The sequence below is a fragment of the Bufo gargarizans genome, chromosome 11 (genome assembly GCF_014858855.1).
Source record: "Bufo gargarizans isolate SCDJY-AF-19 chromosome 11, ASM1485885v1, whole genome shotgun sequence".
NCBI classification, from domain to species: Eukaryota; Metazoa; Chordata; class Amphibia; order Anura; family Bufonidae; genus Bufo; species Bufo gargarizans.
The window spans coordinates 43377237-43401215 of record NC_058090.1 but is presented as its reverse complement, the minus strand read 5'-3'; the positions used below and the strand labels follow the sequence as shown (position 1 = coordinate 43401215).

The 23979-nt window shown below is 43.3% G+C and overlaps 1 protein-coding gene across 2 annotated transcripts in view; it reads left to right on the top strand.

Annotated features, from left to right (window-relative positions):
• The window catches only part of RGS6 (regulator of G protein signaling 6), a 437580-nt gene that overhangs the window by 379547 nt on the left and 34054 nt on the right, over window positions 1-23979 (top strand). For both annotated transcript variants that reach the window (XM_044271952.1, XM_044271951.1), the window contains exons 8-12: window positions 1180-1256; window positions 10527-10608; window positions 11232-11306; window positions 14315-14413; window positions 20758-20819. In XM_044271952.1, coding sequence (XP_044127887.1) covers window positions 1180-1256; window positions 10527-10608; window positions 11232-11306; window positions 14315-14413; window positions 20758-20819 — 395 coding nt within the window. The remainder of the gene's footprint in view (window positions 1-1179; window positions 1257-10526; window positions 10609-11231; window positions 11307-14314; window positions 14414-20757; window positions 20820-23979) is intronic.

Genomic DNA, 23979 nt, shown 5'->3' with positions numbered 1-23979 from the left:
CATTTTGATCTATAAGCGCTTCAAAAAAATGACAATTTCTTTGTATTTTGCTTCTTTCTTATGTTGGCCTGCCATCTAATGGCCAAAATAAGAATTGCAGCATTAATGCTCTGAATTTCTTCATAGAGATTCAGAGCATTCAGCGAATGTACTGAAGTCCCGATTGGCCGCACGGGGCTTCAGTACTAAACCCGGAAGCATGAGCTTCCGGGTTTTTGCGCATTCAGGTCCTGTGATCTCACTTGATCATGACATCTAAAGCATTTAATTACCGCGATCGGCATTATTGCCGGTTGCGGTAATTAGCCGCAGGTCTCTGCTGTTTGAAACAGCAGAAACTTGCTGGTCATGACGCCCGCTGCACGCGCGTGCGGGTGTCATGCTTACACAGCGCTACCAGCGCCGTACATGTACGGCGCTGGTAGCAAAAGAGTTAAAGAGGTTTTCCGAAAGTTTTTTACTGAGGACCCATCCTCTGGATAGATCATCAGTATCTGATCAGTAAGGGTCAAACACCCGGGACCCCTGCCGATCAGTTGTTTGAGAAGGCATCGGTGCTTCTGTGAGCATCTCTCAGATCACCGAGCACAGCGCCATACATTGTATAGTGGCTGTGCTTGGTATCGCAGCTCAGCCTTTAGCTAATGGGTGGGAGTCTCGGGTGTCGGACCCTTACCGATCAGATACTGTTGACCTATCCAGAGGATGGGTCATCCTCCTATCCATACTGTTGACCTATCCAGAGGATGGGTCATCCATAAAAAACTCCCAGAAAACTTCTTTAATAGCCGCCTGACAAAACAAGGCAGTTTGTTTTCTAAGGCAATACAAGTTGGCATCTAGATGTATTCATCTGTAAATTCATTGTACATATAAATTAGTCATGCCAAATTATAACCTCTCCGATGTAAAGGCTTTAGGAGATTGTATGTGCTGAAAATAGAATGCCTTAATCAGCCTAAAAATGTACAGAAGTAAAGCCTATCATTCCTTTATTTCACTGCCGTCCAATGAGTAATACGCCAAGCAAAATGTTTGAGGGATATAATATCCTGTGCTTGGCTCAAGATCTTTTCTAATGGTTGTGCATTAGCAAAAGATTGCTTTCGCAGTAGCATGGTATAATGCATTATTTACATGCTAAATGTTCCTTTTTTGTCTCCTTTACTCTTTTGCTAGGAGAATTTAGCAAGACTGCAGCGGGCATTTGCAAGAAAATGGGAATTCATCTTTATGCAAGCAGAGGCGCAAGTCAAGTAAGATGTAACCCGGGTTTTAGGCCGGGTTCACATTGTACAGTTCTTATTGTGTGCAATGGAAAGTTATACAGTTTTCTGTATCAGTTCCTTACAGTTTTTAAGATCTCTTCTTACAGTCATACAATAGAAACTTTCTTTGTTTACTTCCAATGTATGAAATCTGTTCTGGTCATTAGTGTTGGGCGCGAATATTCGAATCGCGAATCTTAATCGCGAATATCGCCACTTTGAGAATTTGCGAAGATTTAGAATATAGTGCTATGTATTCGTGAATATTCAAGTTTGTTTTTTTCATCAGTAACCTCCCTTCTTGCTTGTCGGCCAATGAGAAGGCAGCAATGTCTTTGTCTGAGCTTAGCAACATCCCTAGCAACCAATAGGAAAGTTGCCTACCTCTTACTGTATAAGAACCTCTGGGGCATGAGCCCACGTGAAGCCACGCCCCCATCCCATGAAGCCACGCCCTCATCAGCATGGGGGCCTTCACAGTAGTTATTAACCCCTTTCAGCAGTCACCCCTTCAGTGAATGGGGCACTGCTGAAAGGGGTTAATAACTACAGTGAAGGGCCTAGCCGTCTCGGCAACCCCACAGATAATCTTAACCTATGGTCAGCCTAATTTAAAATGAAGCAAACCCCCCAACTATAAACTAATCACAGAAATTGGAACCCATCAACCCCCCTTGCACTTGTTCCACTACTTGCAGGCTGCGCGGGCATGAGTTCAGAACTTCGGACCGAAGTGACTGAAGTTCTGAACTCATGCCCGTGCAACCTGCAAGTAATGGAACAAGTACAAGGGGGGTTAGGGGATGATCTGTGGGATTGCCCAGACGGCTAGGAATAGCCTAATAAAAAAAAACATTCCACCAGCATAGGCGTGCGCAGCCTATTGCTTTAGGGTGTGCACCCTAAAGCACAAACACACATATATTATATATATATATATATATATACACACAAATACACTCTGCATACATACATACAGACCCGCACTATCAATATAATGAAGGAAGAAGAAATAATCCGTATTTTTCACCCTATAAGACGCTCCGGCCCATAAGACGCGCCTAGGTTTTAAAGGGGGACAATAAGACCACCAATCAGACCCCCAATGTTAATCAGACCTCAGCTGACAGCCCCAATAAGACCCCCAATAAGACCTCAGATCAGAACCCAATGTGAATGACCCCCAATCAGAGCCCCAGTGCCTCACATCAGCCCCCAGTGACTCTTTTCAGCCCCCCCAGTGTCCCTCTTCAGCCCCCAGTGCCTCATATCAGCCCCCAGTGCCCCTCTTCAGCCCCCCAGCAGCCTCTCTCCAGCCCCTAGTGCCTCATATCAGCCCCCAGTGCCTCATATCAGCCCCCAGTGCCCCTCTTCAGCCCCCCCAGTGCCTCATATCAGCCCCCAAGTGTCCCTCTTCAGCCCCCCAGTGCCTCATATAAGCCCCCCAGTGCCCCTCTTCAGTCCCCCAGCAGCCTTTCTTCAGCCCCCCAGTGCCCCACATCAGCCCCCCAGTGCCTCACATCAGCCCCCAGTGCCTCACATCAGCCCCCAGTGCCTCACATCAGCCCCCAATGCCCCTCTTCAGCCCCAGTGCCTCATGTCATCCCCCAGTGCCTCATGTCATCCCCCAGTGCCTCATGTCATCCCCCAGTGCCTCATGTCATCCCCCAGTGCCTCATATCAGCCCCCGTGCCTCATATCAGCCCCCCAGCAGCCTCTTTTCAGCCCCCAAATAAATAAAAAAACAAAAAAAAACACTTACCGTAATCCTCTTGTATAGTCTGCTGTGTGGGCACGCACAGTGTGAGGTTACAGCGCGGCCTCACACTGTGCGCAGCCTTTACAGTGGAGCGCCGAGGACCAGGAAGGAAAAGGTGAGTATAGTGCTTGCCAGCCCTGACAGAACCTCAATGCCTATGTCCACCACCAGCTGCCAGCATAAACATTCGGGGCACTGGACAAAACATTCAGGGCTCCAGCCCCGAATGTTTTGACTTAACGACGCCCCTGCCAGCAGCCATTTTCTGCAGTTTTTTGCAGTTCTGAGAGAGACAGCAGTGTCATTGCTGTGCTCTGTGCTTTACTGTTTAATTGCATTAGATAGTTAAAGGAAACCTGTCACCATGATTTTGCGCATAGAGCTGGGGACATGGGCTGCTAGATGGCCGCTAGCACATCTGCAGTACCCAGGTCCTATAGCTCTCTGCGCTTTTATTGTGTTAAAAAACAGTTTTGAGTGATATGCAAATTACCTGATATGAATCCTGTAGCCGGAGATGAGTCAAGCGGAAAGGAGCCCAGCACCGCCCCGTGTCGTCCGAATCTCCTCCCTGCCGGATGACGTCACAGAGCTGGAGCGCCGAAATCTCGCGATGCGCGAGCTAGCGCATGCGCAGTGTCGGCATCATGTTCATTCCCTGTACTGGCATCAGCACAGGGAACGAACTACGCATGCGCTAGCTCGCGCATCGCGAGATTTCGGCGCTCCAGCTCTGTGACGTCAGCCAGCAAGGAGGAGATTCGGAGGATGCGGGGCGGTGCTGGGCTCCTTTCCGCTTGACTCATCTCCGGCTACAGGACTCATATCAGGTCATTTGCATATCACTCAAAACTGTTTTTTAACACAATAAAAGCACACAGAGCTATGGGACTGGATATTGCAGATGTGCTAGCGGCCATCTAGCAGCCCATGTCCCCAGCTCTATGCGCAAAATCATGGTGACAGGTTTCCTTTAATTAGTTATCTTATATATAATACAGATAGATAGTGGGAGATAGTCAGTGTAGGTTATATCCTGATATAGTGTAGCTGATAGGTTCTGCTGTCCATACATACATGCTACAGACATAGTTCTGTGATGTCACACGTTCACAGCAATACTTAGTGCACCAATCAGTAATATGTAGTCAGACCTGCCAAAAAGTTGCACGTATTGCGCAAAAATATGGGCATCATTAATTGCCGATTTGCGCAATCGTGAATATATTGGAGCACTCTATCTGCATATAAAGCTATTGTGATTTTCTTCCGTGCCAACCATTTTCTCCAGTCTTAGGAAACTTCTAGCAGCTTGAAAAATGTAGCCACAGTGACCCACGCCTGTATTGCGTGCGCAATACGCGCATATTACATTGCCGATTTTCGCAATCAAGAAAATAATTGCGAATTCTCAAATGATGAATATTCGCCAAAATATTGCGAATTCGAATATTGCCCCTGCCGCTCATCACTACTGGTCATATGATGAACAGCTCCTTACACAGACACAGCTCTGATGCATATACTGTAAGGGTATGTCTACATGTACTGGATTTGCTGCAAGCAGAGAAAGCGGTCCTGTTACAACTTTTGTCAGGTCCCCTCCCCATCTGGTCTCTGTACTCCCAGACTCGAGCAATGATGTATTCTCACATGTGACTGCTGTAAAGGTCCTTTTACAATTTCCCCATTAATCAGGCTGATTATCAGGGATAAGCGTTTGTAGAAACACGTGCTCCCCTGATGATTGGCCTGTGTGTCACCTGCTAGCAATCACCCGATGAACTCGCAAACGCTTATTCATTGGGTGATCGTGTCTTTCAGCCTGCACCTAAAATCATCATTTTTGTGCAGCAGATCATGCTGTATAAACAGTGATCTGCTGCCAAACAAAAGAGGTGTTTGCTGTATGATAAATACAGCCTTCATCTCCACTGATGATCAGGCAGTTATCGGGAACTAGGGATCGATTCATTAATCTGAATAAATTTTACACTTCTTAGGCCTCTTTCACACGGGCGTTGCGGAAAAATGTGCGGGTGCGTTGCGGGAACACCCACTATTTTTCCATGCAAATGCAAAACATTGTAATGCGTTTTGCACTCGCGTGAGAAAAATCGCGCGTGTTTGGTACCCAAACCCGAACTTCTTCACAGAAGTTCGGGCTTGGGATCGGTGTTCTGTAGATTGTATTATTTTCCCTTATAACATGGTTATAAGGGAAAATAATAGCATTCTGAATACAGAATGCATAGTAAAATAGCGCTGGAGGGGTTAAATTTTTTTTTATAATAATTTAACTCACCTTAGTCCACTTGCTCGCGTAGCCGGCATCTCCTTCTGTCTTCATCTTAGCTTTGTGTCGCAACAGGACCTGTGGTGACGTCACTCCGGTCATCACATGATCCATCACCATGGTAAAAGATCATGTGACGGACCATGTGATGACTGTGACGTCACCAAAGGTCCTTGTTGCTACACAGAACTAAGATCAAGACAGAAGGAGATGCGCAAGCAAGTAGATTAAGGTGAGTTAAATTAGATATTTTTTTTAACCCCTCCAGTGCTATTTTACTATGCATTCTGTATTCAGAATGCTACTATTTTCTCTTAGAACCATGTTATAAGGGAAAATAATAATGATCGGGTCTCCATCCCGAACGTCTCCTAGCAAACGTGCGTGAAAATCGCACCGCATCCGCACTTGCTTGCGGATGCTTGCGATTTTCACGCAACCCCATTCACTTCTATGGGGCCTGCGTTGCGTGAAAAACGCACAAAGAGGAGCATGCTGCGATTTTCATGCAACGCACAAGTGATGCGTGAAAATCACCGCTCATGTGAACAGCCCCATAGAAATGAATGGGTCAGGATTCAGTGCGGGTGCAATGCGTTCACTTCACACATTGCACCCGCGCGGAATACTCGCCCGTGTGAAAGGGGCCTAAGGGAATGTCCCCACGGCTCTGGATGCTCCCTCACCCACTCGGTTCTAGCACTGCACATCTTGCACAGCTCCGATAATTTTTCCTCAAGCACCATTACTGTGAGTAGCGGCTCATGAATTTGCATGAGCTACTTAACAAATATTAGCAGTGCGTGTACAACCGCTAATTCATAATTGCAGTCAGTCATCCGCAAATGTGCTGCTCCTCACAGTGAAGTCACATGCGCAAGACTGTCATGTCAATTTGCCACCAGGATATTAACCCAGCAGTCTGTGCCGGCACTGCTGCCCCAACCCACGGGCACGGGCGCGATGCTCCCTCTTTTCCTCTGTGCTGACAAGCGCGGGCAGCAGGTAGCTTAACTGTTGCATCTGCTCCATGCCAGAGTTTACTTCCTACTGGAGACCTGTACTGTTGTTAGGGCTTGTATGAGTGTGTCTCTCCTCCCTTGTGAGGCAGCACGTACACGCCCTCTGTCTCACCAGTCTATGGCTGGATTGCAGGAGGTATTTAAAGGTGCTTCCTACCACAGGAAGATGCCTGAGCAACTCATGGTCACTAGCTTGTCTAGTTCCAAGTGTGAAGGTGTTTTTCAAGTTCTGCTTTGCTGTGTACCGGACCCTGCTTTTGGAATTTACGGACCTTGCTTGTTTGCCGCCTGCCTCTGACCTTGGACTTCGTTTACGGAACTTGCTTGATCTCTGCCTGCCCTGACCCTGGACTTCCTGACCACGTACTTCACCCTGGTATCTCTGACTCCCTGGTCAGTTGCCACTGACTCTAGTGAAGACCAGGTAGTTGCTTAGTCAGTGGCACAGTGGGTCCACACCCGCTTGCATAACACAGGACAGGTAATTGTCTGTAGAGGGGGAACGCCTTACAAATGGAGAATTTGTTCAGATGAACAAATCAATTTGCTAATCCCTGTCAGGAAAGTTTGGTTCCTTCCCAATATTTGTCTGAAACATTGGTCCATGTAAAAGGACCTTGAGTTTAAAAAAAAACACCATGTCATTGCCGGAGGCCAGCTGAACAGAGCTGCGAAAGGTAGGTTGGAAGAGGAGCACTGCCACAGGAGCACCAGGGGAGGCAAGTTCTTTTTTATTGTAAAATTATCTGGACTAGTGAATTTTGCTGTGGTTAATCCACAGAACAATTCACAGCAATTGGTCCAGTGTGGACATGTCCTAACTATAATCAGTCCTGCACCTGTGACTCGAAAGACATGAAAAAGTTAGGCAGAAAACTGTACAACTTTGCATCATACAAATAGCATTTATTTGCTGAAAACAAATATACTTGCACCAGTGCGCTCCTTTTCTAAAAACGTACATTTGTTTTATTTAGTGTGGAATACAAATTAGTGTATATAATAATAATAATGTTTGGATATCTGGTTTCCATGCAACACCTAGTGGACTGCGGTGGTACTACTTTTTTAATTTGTAATTGAGGGAATTCAAGGTCATTGTTCTCTTTACACACCAACACTAGCAATTATTTTGTGTGTAAGATGCCCTTTTTATGAAAACTAATTAATACCAAATTTTATAAATAAAGCAAATAAATCCATGTTGCTAGAAAAAAAATCAAATTAAGTATTTGGAACCACACTGTGCATGGTAGTATGCTTCTCTGTCTAGCATATAGAAGAAAAGCTGTACAGCAGGACATTATGAAGTGCATAATTAAATATTTTTCTGTACTGCTACCTACTGTACAGTTGTTACTATGTATTCCAGGGTCATATTGCATAGTCCCTTCTTTGCTTTGTAGCAGGAATGCTATTGATGGACTTACAACATAAGGCAGGCTCCCACATAGGGATTGTCTACCTCTTACTGAATCTTGATTTATCGATCAGAAGAAAATAGCTTTTTAATTTATACTACACATACACACATGGACAAAAATATTGGTACCCTTCCAAAGAAAGAAAAACCCACAATGGTCACCGAAATAACTTGAAACTGACAAAAGCAATAATAAATAAAAATGCACTGAAAATCAGCTAATGAACATCAGACATTGCTTTTGAATTGTGGTTCAACATCATTATTTTAAAAAACTAATAAAACTGGCCTAGACAAAAATGATGGTACCCCTAGAAAATATTGAAAATAATTTGACCATAGGGACATGTTAAACTAAGTCCTGTAATAACTAGGTTTGAATCCAAGGACAACATCTGCATGGAGTTTGTATGTTCTCCCTGTGTTTGCGTGGGTTTCCTCCAAAATAAATAAAATTAGCATCACAGGTGTCTATTTAAAGGGTGAAAACTAGTCACTGTGCTGTTTGGTATCATGGTGTGTACCACACTGAACATGGACCAAAGAAAGCTAAGGAGAGAGTTGTCTCAGGAGATTAGAAAGAAAACTCTAGACAAACATGTTAAAGGTAAAGGCTATAAGACCATCTCCAAACAGCTTGATGTTCCTTCTACTACAGTTGCTCAATTTTATTCAGAAGTTTAAGGACTATTGGACTGTAGCCCACCTCCCTGAATGTGGCTGCAAGAGGAAAATTGATAACAAATTAAAGAAATGGATAATAGGAATGTTAACAAAAGAGCCCAGAACAACTTCCAAAGAGATTAGAGGTGAACTGCAAGGTCAAGGTCCATCAGTGTCCGATCGCACGATTCGTCTTAGCCAAAGTAGACTTAACGGATGACGACCAAGGAGACAACCACTGTTGAAAGCAAGTCATAAAAAAGCGAGACTGGAATTTGCCAAAATGTATATTGCCAAGCTACAAAGCTTCTGAGAGAATGTCTTTTGGACAGATAAGACAAAATGGAGCTGTTTGGTTAGTCGCACCAGCTCTATGTGCAATAATGAAGCATACAAAGAAAAGAACGTTGTACCTAATGTGAAACATGGAGGAGGCTCGCTTATGTTTTGGGGCTGCTTTGCTGCATCTGGCACAGTGTGTCTTGAATCTGTGCAGAGTACAATGAAATCTCGAGACTATCAATGCATTTTGCAGAGTATAGATAAAAGTTGTATCTAAATATACATTTCAATGTGTCTTAACAGCAGCATGAAAGTACAAATGATTTCTATTACAGTTTGGAGTAGAAACAAAGCTGGTTAGTAAATAAAATAATTTCACGATACACCAGGGTAATGGACGAGAGACAAAATCTGTATGTAAATGGCGATCATATGAGAGGAATTAGTATAGTGTGACAGCTTGCTTAGCTACGCTAAACCAAGAGGATACCATGGAAGATAATTTTAAGTAATTACTTGATGAGCGTAATATGACTAAACATGACATATAAAAGAGTTACAGCAGATACTGTTGGATCCAGGGTAAGCTTAAAAAATGGGATACTGTAGGTAATATTGAGTCTTTATGCTATAAATGTACATCTAGTGAATGTATGGTACATACCTGGAATTTACTAAAAGACTATTTCTACTCAAAAAAACATAGTGAAGAACTATAGTATAGTGAATTCCTACTTTATTAAATTAACAAAATATTGGACTACAGTGTTTTTGGTCAAGTTTCCATGCTGCACTGTTTTGTTTGGTAAAAAAAAAAAAGGAAAGTTGAAACCATTGAAACCATTAAAATATGAAACAAAATTTATCCGAACAGATCATTCTGGATCAGTTAAAGGATCAAGAGGCATCTGTCATATACATAATGGATTCTGATGCAAGTGTCCAACGGTGTGTTTTTGACACCAAAAAAAAGATTCTTTTTTAAAAGTACCACACATGGATATGTGTTGTCCATATTTCTTGCACACCCGTTCACTTGAATAGTCATTTTATCTGCAAGGAGAGACAAGTTGTAGGGAAAATTGGAGATGTGAATTGGCACATTGACTAAAAGTGTTCAGTCTGTGTGCTGCCCATTCTACATTCCGACAGCACATGAACGTGGACATTCCTCACCTGAAAGCAGTCTAAATCATGTTCATGTCCATAATTAGTTATCTTTTATGCTGTTAACCCCTTAACATAATGCTGCAGATGAGGAGGGGTTAAAATCAGCCAAAGCGCTAAGAACCAGTTGTCACTAACTGCCTGGGTCCTTAGCGCCTCCTGAGCTTCACAGCCCAGGTCGTGTTTCCCTGTGACTCGATCAGAGACCGGGGGAGTAATCCATAGTTAGCTCTGATGTCCTCTGAAAGACTCCAGGGCTCTCTGTTTTTTGTCATATTGATGATCTATCAATGTCAGACTGGCAGAGGTCCGTTTCCTGGCACACCCGCTGATCAGCTGTTTGAACAGACCGCTGTGTTCCTGCGAGCGCTGCATTCTCGTCACTGTTTACCTGTATGCCATCAACACTTCAGCTGTAGCTCCGCTGCTCCACTGCTGCAATGTTGATGGCAAGCAGGTAAACAGCAAAGAAGATGCAGCGCTCGCAGGAACATTGCGCTCTCTACAAACAGTTGACTGGCGGAACTCAGATAAGTCATCAACATGAGAAAACCGGACAATTCCTTCAAAGTGGTTGTCCACCCATTAATATTGTAACATTTATACAAAACGCAAGCTAAAATATTTTGAATTGGTACTTTTGCAGAATTGATAGAAAAAAGGATAAAACTGAAAGAAAGATCCTGGACAGTCAGGAGAGAGGATTCTGGGATGTGCACCGACCAGTGGTATGTAATATTCTTACGTGTTACTGTATATTGTGTTTAATACCTTTCCCCCTAATATAAAGAATAAAATTCTTGTGATGGGGTTGTGCAATCGGACTTGCCCTCTGAAAGACTTCGGCTCTTTGTGAAAGTGGTATAATGCATTGTGTAGATTTAGGTGTTTCCTGAGCTCTAACTTTACTCCATGGGCATAGAAACCTACACATGATGCAAAAACATATTCTGCGAGTCAAAAGATTTTTTAAGTTTGTATTACACTCACGGGGGTACATGCATTAGTTGTATATCTAAAAACAACCATAAGATACACTATGAAGGTTTGGTTTCTCTAGTAAATGTGAACTGAGCATGACATTTTTTTTTTGTAATTAATGTGTGAATTGACTTGCCTATTCAAAGACTTCAGCTCCTTGTGAAACTGATATAAGACATTGTGGCTGATATTGTGATTTTACTCTGTTTTAATCTTTTTGTAAGCTGACTCTACCAAACCAACACATTATTGAGTATTGCATTAATAGTTTTTAAATACTTTACATCTGCTAAATCTCACAAAATTCTAATAGTGCATTATAATACATTGCTCATAGTACATGAACTCATTTTTGTTCCATTTCTTTAAGCCTGGATGTGTGAATACCACAGAGATGGACATAAGAAAGTGTCGTCGAATGAAGAATCCACAGAAGGTGAAAAAGGTAAATCGGTTCCTGTACTGTGCTCCCTGTTTACCTTGTTGTACACCTTTTACCATCAGTTACCATTTTTCCAAGCACCATTGATATTTGTCTATATTTCTAAAGATCTTGGGGGGAATTTAGCAAGCCCAGCTCCAGTCTTCTGTCAACAAAAAGTCTTTTTGAGGACACTTGGTTGAGATGACATTTGGTTGTCTATAAGCCGCAGTAAAACCACTACATTATTGTAGTTCTCACATAGCCTCAATGTTTCCCGCGAGAGAAAAAGCTGCAAGTGACTTACAATGGCAATAAAAGCTAGAACTCCAGCAATATAGTTCCAGAAAAGGAGATTCGATCAGATACAAACATGGTTGTTTTGACAGATCTTAAATAATGAGAACATTTAAATCGACCTTCTACATATGGTCGCTCTGTGCAGATCTGATGATGTCAGAGCTTTGAACACCACAGAAAGAGCAGTACTAGCAACACTTCAGCACCGTAGGTGGTAATACATAGCCTTACCCAGATTACTTCACTCCCTCCCAGCGCCCCAGGGTTTCATTCTAGCAAATTAAACTTCCATTTTGAGGTTCTAATTTAGAGTTAATAGGTAAAAACAGCAAGAAGATGTGAATACATTCTTAATGGAATGTGGATAAAAAGAGTTGTAGATACAAGGGAAATATTTTCCAGGGTGTCTTCTACAGTCAAAACAGACAAACGTTTTAGTAACAGTGGAAATCTTATGTTTCATTTACCATTTAGAAGTCGATAAAAAGAGATTGAAGCAGGAACAGCCATTATTTTCCATTTTCAATCCATTAAAACGGACCTTAGATGCTTCTGTGAACAGAGCCTTAAACTTTAATTTTCCAGTAAGCTGTTAAGCAGGACATTTTCATGTCATTTTTATTTTCACTCACTTTAAAAACAAAGGCCATCCGAATCTAAGGAATATCATTAAAGGGGTTGTCTAACTTCAGCGAATGGCATTTATTATGTAGAAAAAGTTAGAAGGGTTTTCCAAGACTAATTCTGATGACCTTTCCTTTTGGATAGGTCAACAGTACCTGATTGGTGGGTCTCCCAACACCTGGGACCCCCGGCGATCAGCTGTTTGTGAGGGCAGCGGCACTCGCAGTAGCACCGCGGCCTTCTCACAGCTTTTCCTAGGCCAGTGACGAATGTTCATCGGTCACGTGGCCCAGGCGCAGCTTAGCCCCATTCAAATAAATGGGGCTGAGCACAATACCAAGCACAGCCGCTATACAATGTATGGCACTGTGCTTGCCAAGCTGCGAGAAGGCAGCAGTGCTCACAGAGGCGCTGATGTTTTCTCAAACAGCTAATCGGAAGGGGTCTCAGTTGTTGGACCCCCACCAATCTGATACTGATCCAGAGGAAAACCATTTAAAGAGGACCTTTAACCGGTATGGACATTTTCATGTAAATAGCTGGTTGTGTAGGGCATACTGAAGGCATGTTGCAGCGCTTTCTATTTTCCCTTAGTTTTGTTAGAGAAATATTTTTTTTTGGGGCAGTGCACACAAAGCATCTTACATTTTTTAAATTTTTTGCTCCACCAATTTTGCATATTATACGTGTTTGCTGACTGCATTAAACACTTAAAGGTCACCTGCGCACATTGCAGAATATGTAAATTTTTTCCATGTGGAAAAAACGCAGAGTATGACAGTACCAGCAAAGTCTATGAGATTGCATAAATCTCATGTATACTTAGCAGATTTTTTCTGTGCAGAAATTGAACTGCCTTGCGGATTTCCAAATCTGCAGCATGCGGATTTCCCACTTTTTAATGGAAGGGCGAGATCTGTGGCAAAACCGCATCTAATCTGCACCAAAATCCGCAATTAGAAATTGCTAATTTTGGTGTAAATATGATGCAGAAACGCACATAAATCCACACAGAATTTCTTGCAGGTCTTATATGTGTTTTCCTGTATTTACACAACCATATCCATTTTGGTAAACACAGTGGAGGTCATTTACTAACTGAAATTCACCTTATTTGTATTTCTGGAGCAGATTGCGGCACAAAGGTTATTTGCGCCGCAATCAGTGACTTTTTCCCGCTCATGCGAGGTCTAAAAAAGGTGGCGAGGAAGGGGACTGGCCGGCAGGCCCATCTTTTTTTATAATTTTCTACACCTGTTTTAAGCATAGAAAATGTTCTAAATTTAAGCCAGCTAGGAAGCTGACGTAGATTTAGACCGGCAGCCAGTTATGTAGAGGCCGGTGTTTCTTCATAACTTCAGCAGATCCACCGCCAGAGCACGGTTGTAGAACTGCCTATTCTTGTCCACTAAATGGACAAGAATAGAATATGTTCTAGAACAGGGCTGGCCCACCTGCGGCTCTCCAGCTGTTGCAAAACTACAACTCCCAGCATGCCTAGACTGCTTACAGCTATCAGCCTACAGCAGGGCATGGTGGGAATTCTAGTTTTACAACAGCTGGAGAGCCGCAGGTTGGCCAGCCCTGTTCTAGAATGTGTGGAATGGCTGCACAATTGCAGACAGCACACGTATGACATTTGTGGCCCCATAGAAATGAATGGGTCCGTGTGCGATCCACTAAAGAGTATATCAGATGCAGACCGAAAATATAGTTGTGTGAATGCTCCCTTACAAGCATTCTGGATACTTGTTTCTTTGAGAGGACTGCCCCCATAAAATGCCATTACCATTACTTTTTTGTGTGTAATTTTGGGTAGTTGGGTAGCAACGAGATTTCGCTGTGTAAAAGTATTTCTATATTTAAAAAAATTGGTACACCTATCGATTGTAATATATTAATAAAAATAAATTTTTTATCATATATGGTCTGTCCAAATCATTGCCTTTCTTGTAATGATTTATTCTCTGTGTCCTTTGTTTCAGCATTGTTTGGTCCTAATCCCTAATTTCCCCTTTTTTATGTTGTGTGTTTGTAATTGTATTTGTAAAATGCAACTAAAAACTGAAATTCAATAACACCACTTTTTTTTTTTATCTTTTATTCAGTCTGTATATGGTGTATCAGAGGACTCTCAGTCACAAAGCCCAGTGCACATGGCTTCCCATGTGATTAGAAAAACGACAAAAGATGACTTGCGAAAACAGGTTAGTGCCTCAGTGAAACTGATCTTTTGTAAAAGCATTTATCACCTATCCCCAAGATCTACACCATTGGGACCACCACCAATCACTAGAATAGTGGTCTTTTGTCCTCCATTCTTCCTCATCAAGGTTGCCAACCCTTTTTTTCTGGACAACTTATCCTAAAATCATGGACAGCCAACATTCTTATGGACAAATTGGAAAACCATAACAAATGATAAAGTAATACATGTCTATAGCTCAATATACTGATAAACCTCATTACCAGTATTTACTGTCAAGTGTAAAATGATGAAAATTACCAACAAAATAACCACGTTACGTAACACCGGTCTAAAAAAAACTCAGACACATCCAAATTGTATTTTCTTTTTTCATGGACACATGAAAAAAGTTGCCTATTTTTACGGACTGTCCAGAAATTTCTGGACGGTTGGTAACCCTGCTCCTGACTGCATGACTAAAGGAGGACTTTGAATAGAATAATGGTTGAACATGCCAATATTATTCAACGTCTATGGGAAGCATGGTGGCTCAGTGGTTAGCACTGGTGCCTTGCAGCGCTGGGGTCCTAGGCTTGAATCTGACCAAGGACAACATCTGCATGGAGTTTGTGTGGGTATCCTCCGGGTACTCACAAAGACATACTGATAGGGAACTTAGACTGTGATCCCCATTGGGGACAGTTGGATGCTGATGTCTGTAAAGTGCTGCGGAATATCGTAGCGCTGTATAGGTGCATAAAATAAATAAACATTTAATGGGCTGATGGAGACAGCGGAGTGCAGTGTTCAGCTGGTTCTGTAGTAGAGGTCCGAGCAGTGGTGTCCCTGGAGATAACACATTTCTCATCTATACTGTTGGTCAGTGATATTTGTCTCAGAAAACCTGTTTAGTCACAATTATATAGAGCAGGCACAGTGGGCTGGTATTTCCTGTAGCTACTGGAGGCCTAGAAAAAGCAAGATAGTAACATTATACATAATACACACCAATATATGCTGTTTAACCCCTTAAGGACACAGCCCTATTTCACCTTAAGGACTCGGCCCTATTTCACCTTAAGGACCAGGCCATTTTTTGCAAATCTGACCACTGTCACTTTAAGTGCTGATAACTTTAAAACGCTTTGACTTACCCAGGCCGTTCTGAGATTGTTTTTTCGTCACATATTGTACTTCATGACACTGCTAAAATTGGGTCAAAAAAGTAAATTTTTTTGCATTAAAAAATACCATATTTACCAAAAATTTTGAAAAATTAGCAAATTTCAAAGTTTCAGTTTCTCTACTTCTGTAATACATAGTAATACCCCCAAAAATTGTGATGACTTTACATTCCCCATATGTCTACTTCATGTTTGTAGCATTTTGGGAATTATATTTTATTTTTTGGGGATGTTACAAGGCTTAGAAGTTTAGAAGCAAATTTTGAAATTTTCAGAAATCTTCAAAATCCCACTTTTTATGGACCAGTTCAGGTTTGAAGTCACTTTGTGAGGCTTACATAATAGAAACCACCCAAAAATGACCCCATTCTAGAAACTACACCCCTCAAGGTATTCAAAACTGTTTTTACAAACTTTGTTAACCCTTTAGTTCTTCCACAACACTTTATGGCAAATGGACATACATTTTTAGAATTTAGATTTTTGGGAAAATTTTCCAATATAATCAATTTTTTCCAGGAAAAAAACAAGGGTTAACTGCCAAACAAAACTCAAAATGGGTTGCCCTGATTCTGTAGTTTGCAGAAACACCCCATATGTGGTCGTAAACTACTGTTTGGCCAAACGGGAGGACATAGAAGGAGGGGAACGCCATATAGGTTTTGGAAGGCAGATTTTGCAGGACTGGTTTTGTTTATACCATGTCCCATTTGAAGCCCCCCCTTGCACCCCTAGAATAGAAATTCCAAAAAAGTGACTCCATCTAAGAAAGTACACCCCTCAAGGTATTCAAAACTGGGTTTACAAACTTTGTTAACCCTTTAGGTGTTCCACAAGAGTTAATGGCAGATGGAGAAACAATTTAGAAATTTCTATTTTTTGGAAAATTTTCCATTTTAACCCATTTTTTCCAGCAATAAAGTAAGGGTTAACAGCCAAGCAAAACTCAATATGGGTTGCCCTGATTCTGTAGTTTGCAAAAACACCCCATATGTGGTCGTAAACTACTGTTTGGCCAAACGGGAGGACATAGAAAGAGGGGCACGCCATATGGGTTTTGGAAGGCAGATTTTGCAGGACTAGTTTTGTTTATACCATGTCCCATTTGAAGCCCCCTGTTGCACCCCTAGAATAGAAATTTCAAAAAAGTGACTCCATCTAAGAAAGTACACCCCTCAAGGTATTCAAAACTGGGTTTACAAACTTTGTTAACCCTTTAGGTGTTCCACAAGAGTTAATGGCAGATGGAGAAACAATTTAGAAATTTCTATTTTTTGGAAAATTTTCCATTTTAACCCTTACTTTATTACTGAAAAAAATGGGTTAAAAGCCAAAAAAACCTCAAAATGGGTTGCCCTGATTCTGTAGTTTGCAGAAACACCCCAAATGTGGTCGTATACTACTATTTGGCTAAACGGCAGGACATAGAAGAAGGGGAACGCCATACGGTTTTTGGAAGGCAGATTTTGCTGGACTGGTTTATTTACACCATGTACCCTTTCAAGCCCCCTGATGCACCCCTAGAGTAGAAACTCCATAAAAGTGACCCCATCTAGGAAACTATGGGATAAGGTGGTTGTTGTTTTGGGACTATTTTAGGGGTAAATATGATTTTTGGTTGCTCTATATTACACTTTTTTGAGGCAAGGTAACAAAAAAAAAATTCTAAAATTTTTCTACATTTGCTATTTAGTTTTGTGGAACACCTAAAGGGTTAACAAAGTTTATAAAGTAACTTTTGAATACCTTGAGGGGTGTAGTTTCTTAGATGGGGTCACTTTTTTGGAGTTTCTAGTCTAGGCTACATCAGGGGGGGCTTCTAATGGGACATGGTGTCAAAAAAAAAAACTGTCCATCAAAATCTGCCTTCCAGAAACCATATGGAGTTCCCTTCGTTCTATGCCCTGCCGTGCGGCTATATAGCCATTTACGACCACATATGGGGTGTTTCTGCAAACTACAGAATCAGGGCCATAAATATTGAGGTTTTTTTGGCTGTTAACCCTTGCTTTATTACTGGAAAAAAAGGATTCAAATGGAAATTTTGCCCAAAAATGGGTGTTTTGGCACCGTTTTTATTTTATATTTTTAACGCTGTTCATCCGAGGGGTTTGGTCAAATGTTATTTTTATAGCGACGACTTTTACGCACGCGACGATGCCCAATATGTATGGCTCTCAGACTTTGGAGACACTAAGCAGGCATCCTAAAACTGCGGCCCTCCAGATGTTGTAAAACTACAATTCCCACCATGCCCTGCTGATGGCTATAGGTTGTCTGGGCATGCTGGGAGTTATAGTTTTACAACATCTGGAGGGCCGCAGTTTGAGGATGCCTGCACTAAAACTAATATTTTTTTGGGGAAAAAAAATTGTTTCTGTGTCTCCAAAGTCTGAGAGACATAGTGTTTTATGTTCTCTAGGGGACTGTTGGAGATTATAAAAATTTAGTACTCCATGGAAGTGTGATACTCCCTGAAGCAATCGATAACGCAGAGGCCCGGATGATCGGGGCAAGTGTCACACTGAGTAGTGGTGTCCTTCCGTATCCCCCTCTTGTGACACACTCTGCATCTTTTTTGGGTTCGTCCCTTCTTTCCAGTATGGGGGACCACACCTGAAAAGTGTTGGCCAGGGACGATCCGGGCGCCTCCAGTTCCCGAGGTACTCCGGCCTGCTCTTTCCCGGTCCGAAAAGATCAGGTCCTTGAGGACTGCCTCATAGAACTGGAGGAATGTCCCTGTGCTGCCAGCGCTTCGGGATAGTACAAAAGAGTTGTACATGGCAACCTGTACCAAGTAGACCGCAACTTTTTTGTACCATGCCCGGGTTTTGCGCATGGCATTATATGGCTTGAGGACTTGATCAGAGAGATCAACTCCTCCCATATACCGATTGTAGGCGACGATACAATCGGGTTTGAGGACCGTTGCCGCGGTACCTCGCACAGAGACGGGGGTGGTGCTGTTACCGTGGATTGTGGACAGCATAAGGACATCCCTCTTGTCCTTATACCTGACCAGCAACAGGCTTCCACTGGTAAGGGCACGGGTCTCACCCCTGGGGATAGGTACCTGGAGGGGGTGGGCAGGGAGGCCGTGTTGATTTTTCCGCACGGTCCCACAAGCGAACGTGGATCTGGCGGCAAGGGACCTGAACAAGGGAATGCTGGTATAAAAGTTGTCCACGTACAAGTGGTAACCCTTATCCAGCAGTGGGTACATAAGGTCCCACACGAGTTTCCCGGTAACACCCAGAGTGGGGGGACATTCTGGTGGTTGAATCCGGGAATCTCGCCCCTCGTACACACGAAATTTGTAAGTGTACCCTGAGGTACTCTCACAAATTTTGTATAGCTTCACGCCATACCTCGCCCGCTTTGTGGGAATGTATTGGCGGAAACTGAGTCTCCCCTTGAACGCAACGAGAGACTCATCAACCGCGACCTCCCTTCCAGGTACGTAGGCCTGCTGAAATGTGGCCCCAAAGTGATCGATGACCGGCCGTATCTTGTACAGCCGGTCATAGGCAGGATCACTTCGGGGGGGGACATGCTGCATTATCGGAATAATGCAGACATTTCCGGATGGCCTCAAACCGGGAGCGTGTCATGGCCGTACTGTACAGTGGGGTCTGGTAGAGTATGTCCCCACTCCAGTAATGCCTGACACTGGGTTTTTGCACTAGACCCATATGCAGCACGAGGCCCCAAAATGTCCTCATCTCGGCTGCACTGACCGGCGTCCAGCCACCGGGTCTAGCCAAAAATGAGCCCGGGTTTTGAGCAACGAACTGTTGGGCGTACAGATTCGTCTGCTCCACCATCAGATTCACCAGTGGGTTACTGAAAAAAAAACTAAAAAAGTCAATTTCAGTAAACCCCACTGTGGGAATCTGGATTCCAGGATTGCCAGCGAAATCCGGAATCTCAGGCTCAAAGTCCACTAGGGGACACCAGCTAAGTTCATCGGCATGGGGCTCCGGTGAACTTATTTGGTGGGCCGGGAAACCAGTACGAACCCCAGGGCGGCTCGTACTAGGGTGGGCCACAGGATCCCTAGCATGTGGGGCCCCTGGCTCCGCCTGGCGGCGTCTCCGCTGCCTTGGTGGCTCATCATCATCCGATGATGATGGGGTCTGAAAGCTGAAACAAAAAAGTTTAGAATAAATGTGCTTTTATTTATTTTTTCTAACTTTTCCCTTCTATCCCTGCCTAAAGGTGCCTCTCCCTCACTGACCCTAACCTACCTGGGTGGCGATGGGTGCAGGAGGGTGATGGATGTCGATTAGGGGGACACAGGAGCTGGTGCTGGACGATGCTGCACGGTCAGGGTGCTGGACAGGAAGAGGAGGGGAGAGAGGAGCGCAGGAAGTTTGAATCTCGCGCCTCTCTCCCCTGCACCAATCAGCACCCTGGACAGCAGTGTTCAGCACCAGGGCCAGCACCGCCTCTCCAAATCCTCGGACTGCGATAGGTGGTGTATAATTACCCGGTTCATCGGGTCACAGGACACCCGAATGGACCGGAAACGCAGAAAACCGCAGGTCTGAATTGACCTGCGGTTTTCTGCGATCGTCAATGCGGGGGGGTCAAATGACCCCCCCCTGCATTGCTACAGGATGCCGGCTGAATGATTTCAGCCGGCATCCCATTCCGATTAACCCCCGCGGCGCCGGCATCGCTATTTAAAGCCATGACGTACCGGTACGTCATGTGTCCTTAAGGACTCGGGAAACATGCCGTACCGGTACGTCATGTGTCCTTAAGGGGTTAATATACCTTTATAGTGGTCAGATCTCTATTTTCCCTACACAGAGCTCCAAATTCTCCATACATGATGAAACACCATCAGCAACCACTAGAGGAAGTTTAGAATCTTTCTGTATATGATTTATACACTTAATAAAAAAAATGGCATACAGTAAGCTCTTTCTAAAGGTAACTCCAGACATTTTGTGATTTACCGTACTTCCCAGAGGTAAAAACAAACTAATAAGTAGAAACAACAAAAAAATAAAAATAAAAAATAAATAGAAATAAAATTGAAATATAACATTTTTCATTTTACATTTGCAGACTATATAGCTGTTATCCAGTGCTGTAACATTATTGATAATGTTGTATCTTGTGTATGTGCGTTTAAAGGGAACTAATATAAGACTTTTTTTTTTGTTTGTAGATAGATTTTTTGAATGTTCAGATAGATCGACATTGTTTAAAGATGTCCAAAGTAGCTGACAGGTAAGCGCTTTAAGCCTTTTTTTTATAAGAGTAAATTACAATTGTTTTAATTTTTACAAAATAAGAAAACGGTACAATGAATACTTACTATCTTTCATTAAATGTCACTTTTAGGTATTGGACTGTATGCAATTTCTTCTGTTGCTTTGTCAGAAGTTATGTTGAATTTGGGTATAAAATAAAGCAGTCTGTGTAGTTTTATTCTGACTTTATAATAGATAATGCGTTTTACATTTGTTGAAAATGCTTGTAGTGGTATTGGACATAACAGCAGTTGTAATTTTTTTCCCCAATATCTATGGCTAGCTTAAAGTGTAACTTCACTTTTTTATTATCATGTTTTTTTTTATTTATCTAAATTGATGGGCTGGTTAATATATCCTTATAACCTTTCAAGCTTTATTTTCTCACATGGTGCTCCAATTCCTCAGCATATACATAGATTTAAAAGATAACATGAACAGATTTTTCTAAACATTTAAATAAATAAAATACTGTTGGAAGCTAAACATTCACTTTAAGGCCTCATGCACAGGGCTGTACTATGACTTTGTTTTATACATAACTATAGTAGTGTAAACATAAAAGTGTATGTGGCCTGTACTGGACCTGTGGTTGATCTCCCATCTCTCACGGACACACGTACATTGTACACATGTTGGCGATGCTTGATATGGGTGCGGCAGGTACGCAATCTGTGTGCCATGTATAGGTCTCCTATACATTGCACACACCACATACTTGTAAGAACCTGCTGCAGCTGCTTTGTTTGTGTGCACTGGCATTAAGCTCAATGGGTGCCAGATTTTTTTTTTAAATACAAGTAATTAAAGATCTATCTTAGTCTTCATAAATAAATGGGCCTGATAAAAATCCCCAAAATCTAAATTAAGGTGCCATTTCCACCCAGTGACTTGTTGAATGATATGGGTCTCTGACTGTTGTTTTTCTGATGTAAAAAGGATTACCAGTAGCCGAGGACAAGATGATCTGTCATGCTTCGATTACCAGGGTTGCATCTGTGGTAGCACAAACCCCCAAAGTGATACCAATTGTCTCCTAATGGCAAATAAAACTTTTCATATACAGAAAATCATGGGCGTCCGCAGGGGAGGGTTGCAAGTGCCCCCCCCCCGGGGCCCTGGAAATCTGTGAACTGAGATCTGCCTCTGGCGGATCCGGGGGGGGGCAATTGCTGCTCAGAAGTGGGGGGGGGGGGTGGCGGCGGGGCACAGGAAGATGAACGCTTCCATTGTGGAAGCGTTCATCTCTATAGTCATCTGTATCGCCGTCCTCAGGACAGCGATACAGATGACTGTGCTGAAGCAGGGGAGGGAGAGGCGTGTCCCTTTCTCTGATAGGCTGCAGGCACTAGGCGGGCAGCCTATCAGAGGCCGGCGCAGGTGGCGCAATGGTGTCATAGCGCCGCCTGAGCCGTACAGCGCGGGACACAGGCCGGAAGAGGCCGGCATCGCATCGCTGCCAAGGAGGTAAGTATAAGTGTTTATTATTTTTTTTGTGTACAATACTGGTGGCTACTGGCACATAATGGGGGTCTCTGGCTACTGGCACATAATGGGGGTCTCTGGATACTGGCACATAATGGGGGTCTCTGGCTACTGGCACATAATGGGGTCTCTGGCTACTGGCACATAATGGGAGTCTCTGGCTACTGGCACATAATGGGGGTCTCTGGCTACTGGCACATAATGGGGGTCTCTGGCTACTGGCACATAATGGGGGTCTCTGGCTACTGGCACATAATGGGGGGCTGTCATTACTGGCACATAATGGGGGGGCTGTCATTACTGGCACATAATGGGGGGGCTGTCATTACTGGCACATAATGTAGGGGGGCTGTCATTACTGGCACATGATGGGGGGCTGTTAATACTGGCACATGATGGGGGGCTGTTATTACTGGCACATGATGGGGGGCTGTTATTACTGGCACATTATTGGGGGGCACTATAGAGGCATCTACTGAGGCCACAAAGAACGGGTGTTTTATATGGGGGGCTCTGTGCAGTGGAATTTTATACTGGGACACATTATGGTGGATACTATGAGGAAGGGGGGAGAGGAGTACTATGGGGTCATCTACGGGGGCACTAAGAAGGGGTATTTTATACTTGCAAATTATGGGGGACACTGAGGGCATCTACTGGGGCATTTTATACTGGTACATTATGGGGGGCACTTGGAGGAAGGGGGGAGAGGAGCACTATGGAGGCATTTACTCGGTGCACTATATAGGGGTATTTTATACTGGCACATTATAGGGGCACTATGGGGACATTAGCTCAACTGGGGGCATTACAAGGGGGTATTTTTTGCACTGTCACATTATAAGGAGAATTATTTCTACTGGGGGGCATTATGGTGGGCTTTATTACTCCCACATGGTATGACCCCCTAGTAGCAGCACCATCCTCTCCCTGCTCTGCTATCCCTCTGCCCCTTCTCCAAATCCTAATAATGAAATCTTCCTCATTAGGATAAAACACAACATCAGCTCCGCCGAGCCCCCGGCCAAAGTGTTGAAGTGGCGTCCGAGATCCCCAAGGGCCAAGCCAAGTAATTGTAAGTTTTCATGTGAAATATGTTTATGTTATACACATATAGCCTACACTGTGCCACACAATATACCGCTATACTGTGCCACACAATATACAGTATACTGCTACACTGTGTAGTCTGTTCAATAAGCACCATTGTTTTGTGGCCGCGGACAGAAAATAATCTGGAAGTGCCCCTCCCGAGACCAGGCTCTGGATCCGCCACTGCACAGCTCATGCGTTATTATACTTTGTGATAATGAATATGCCTCTCCCCTTCATTACATTCTTAGAAACAAGCAGAGCATGGATGTCAATAATATTATGCCTCCCCCCCCCCCCTGGAAAAATTTGTGCGGACACCCATGCAGAAAATCTGTATGATGAAGCACCATTCTTATTTTTTAGATATTAAAGAGAATTTGTGACTCCCTGATTATGTTCTGAAAATCACAATTCTCTTCGAGATTCTGTTTTAACTACATGAGACAAAGTCACTAGTTTTGTAATTACTTTTCAGCCCAAGCTACAACCTCGTTTCTCGTAAAGATGTCCCTTTGATCACCACCTAGTTGTCACTTTGTGCAACAGGATTCGAGTTT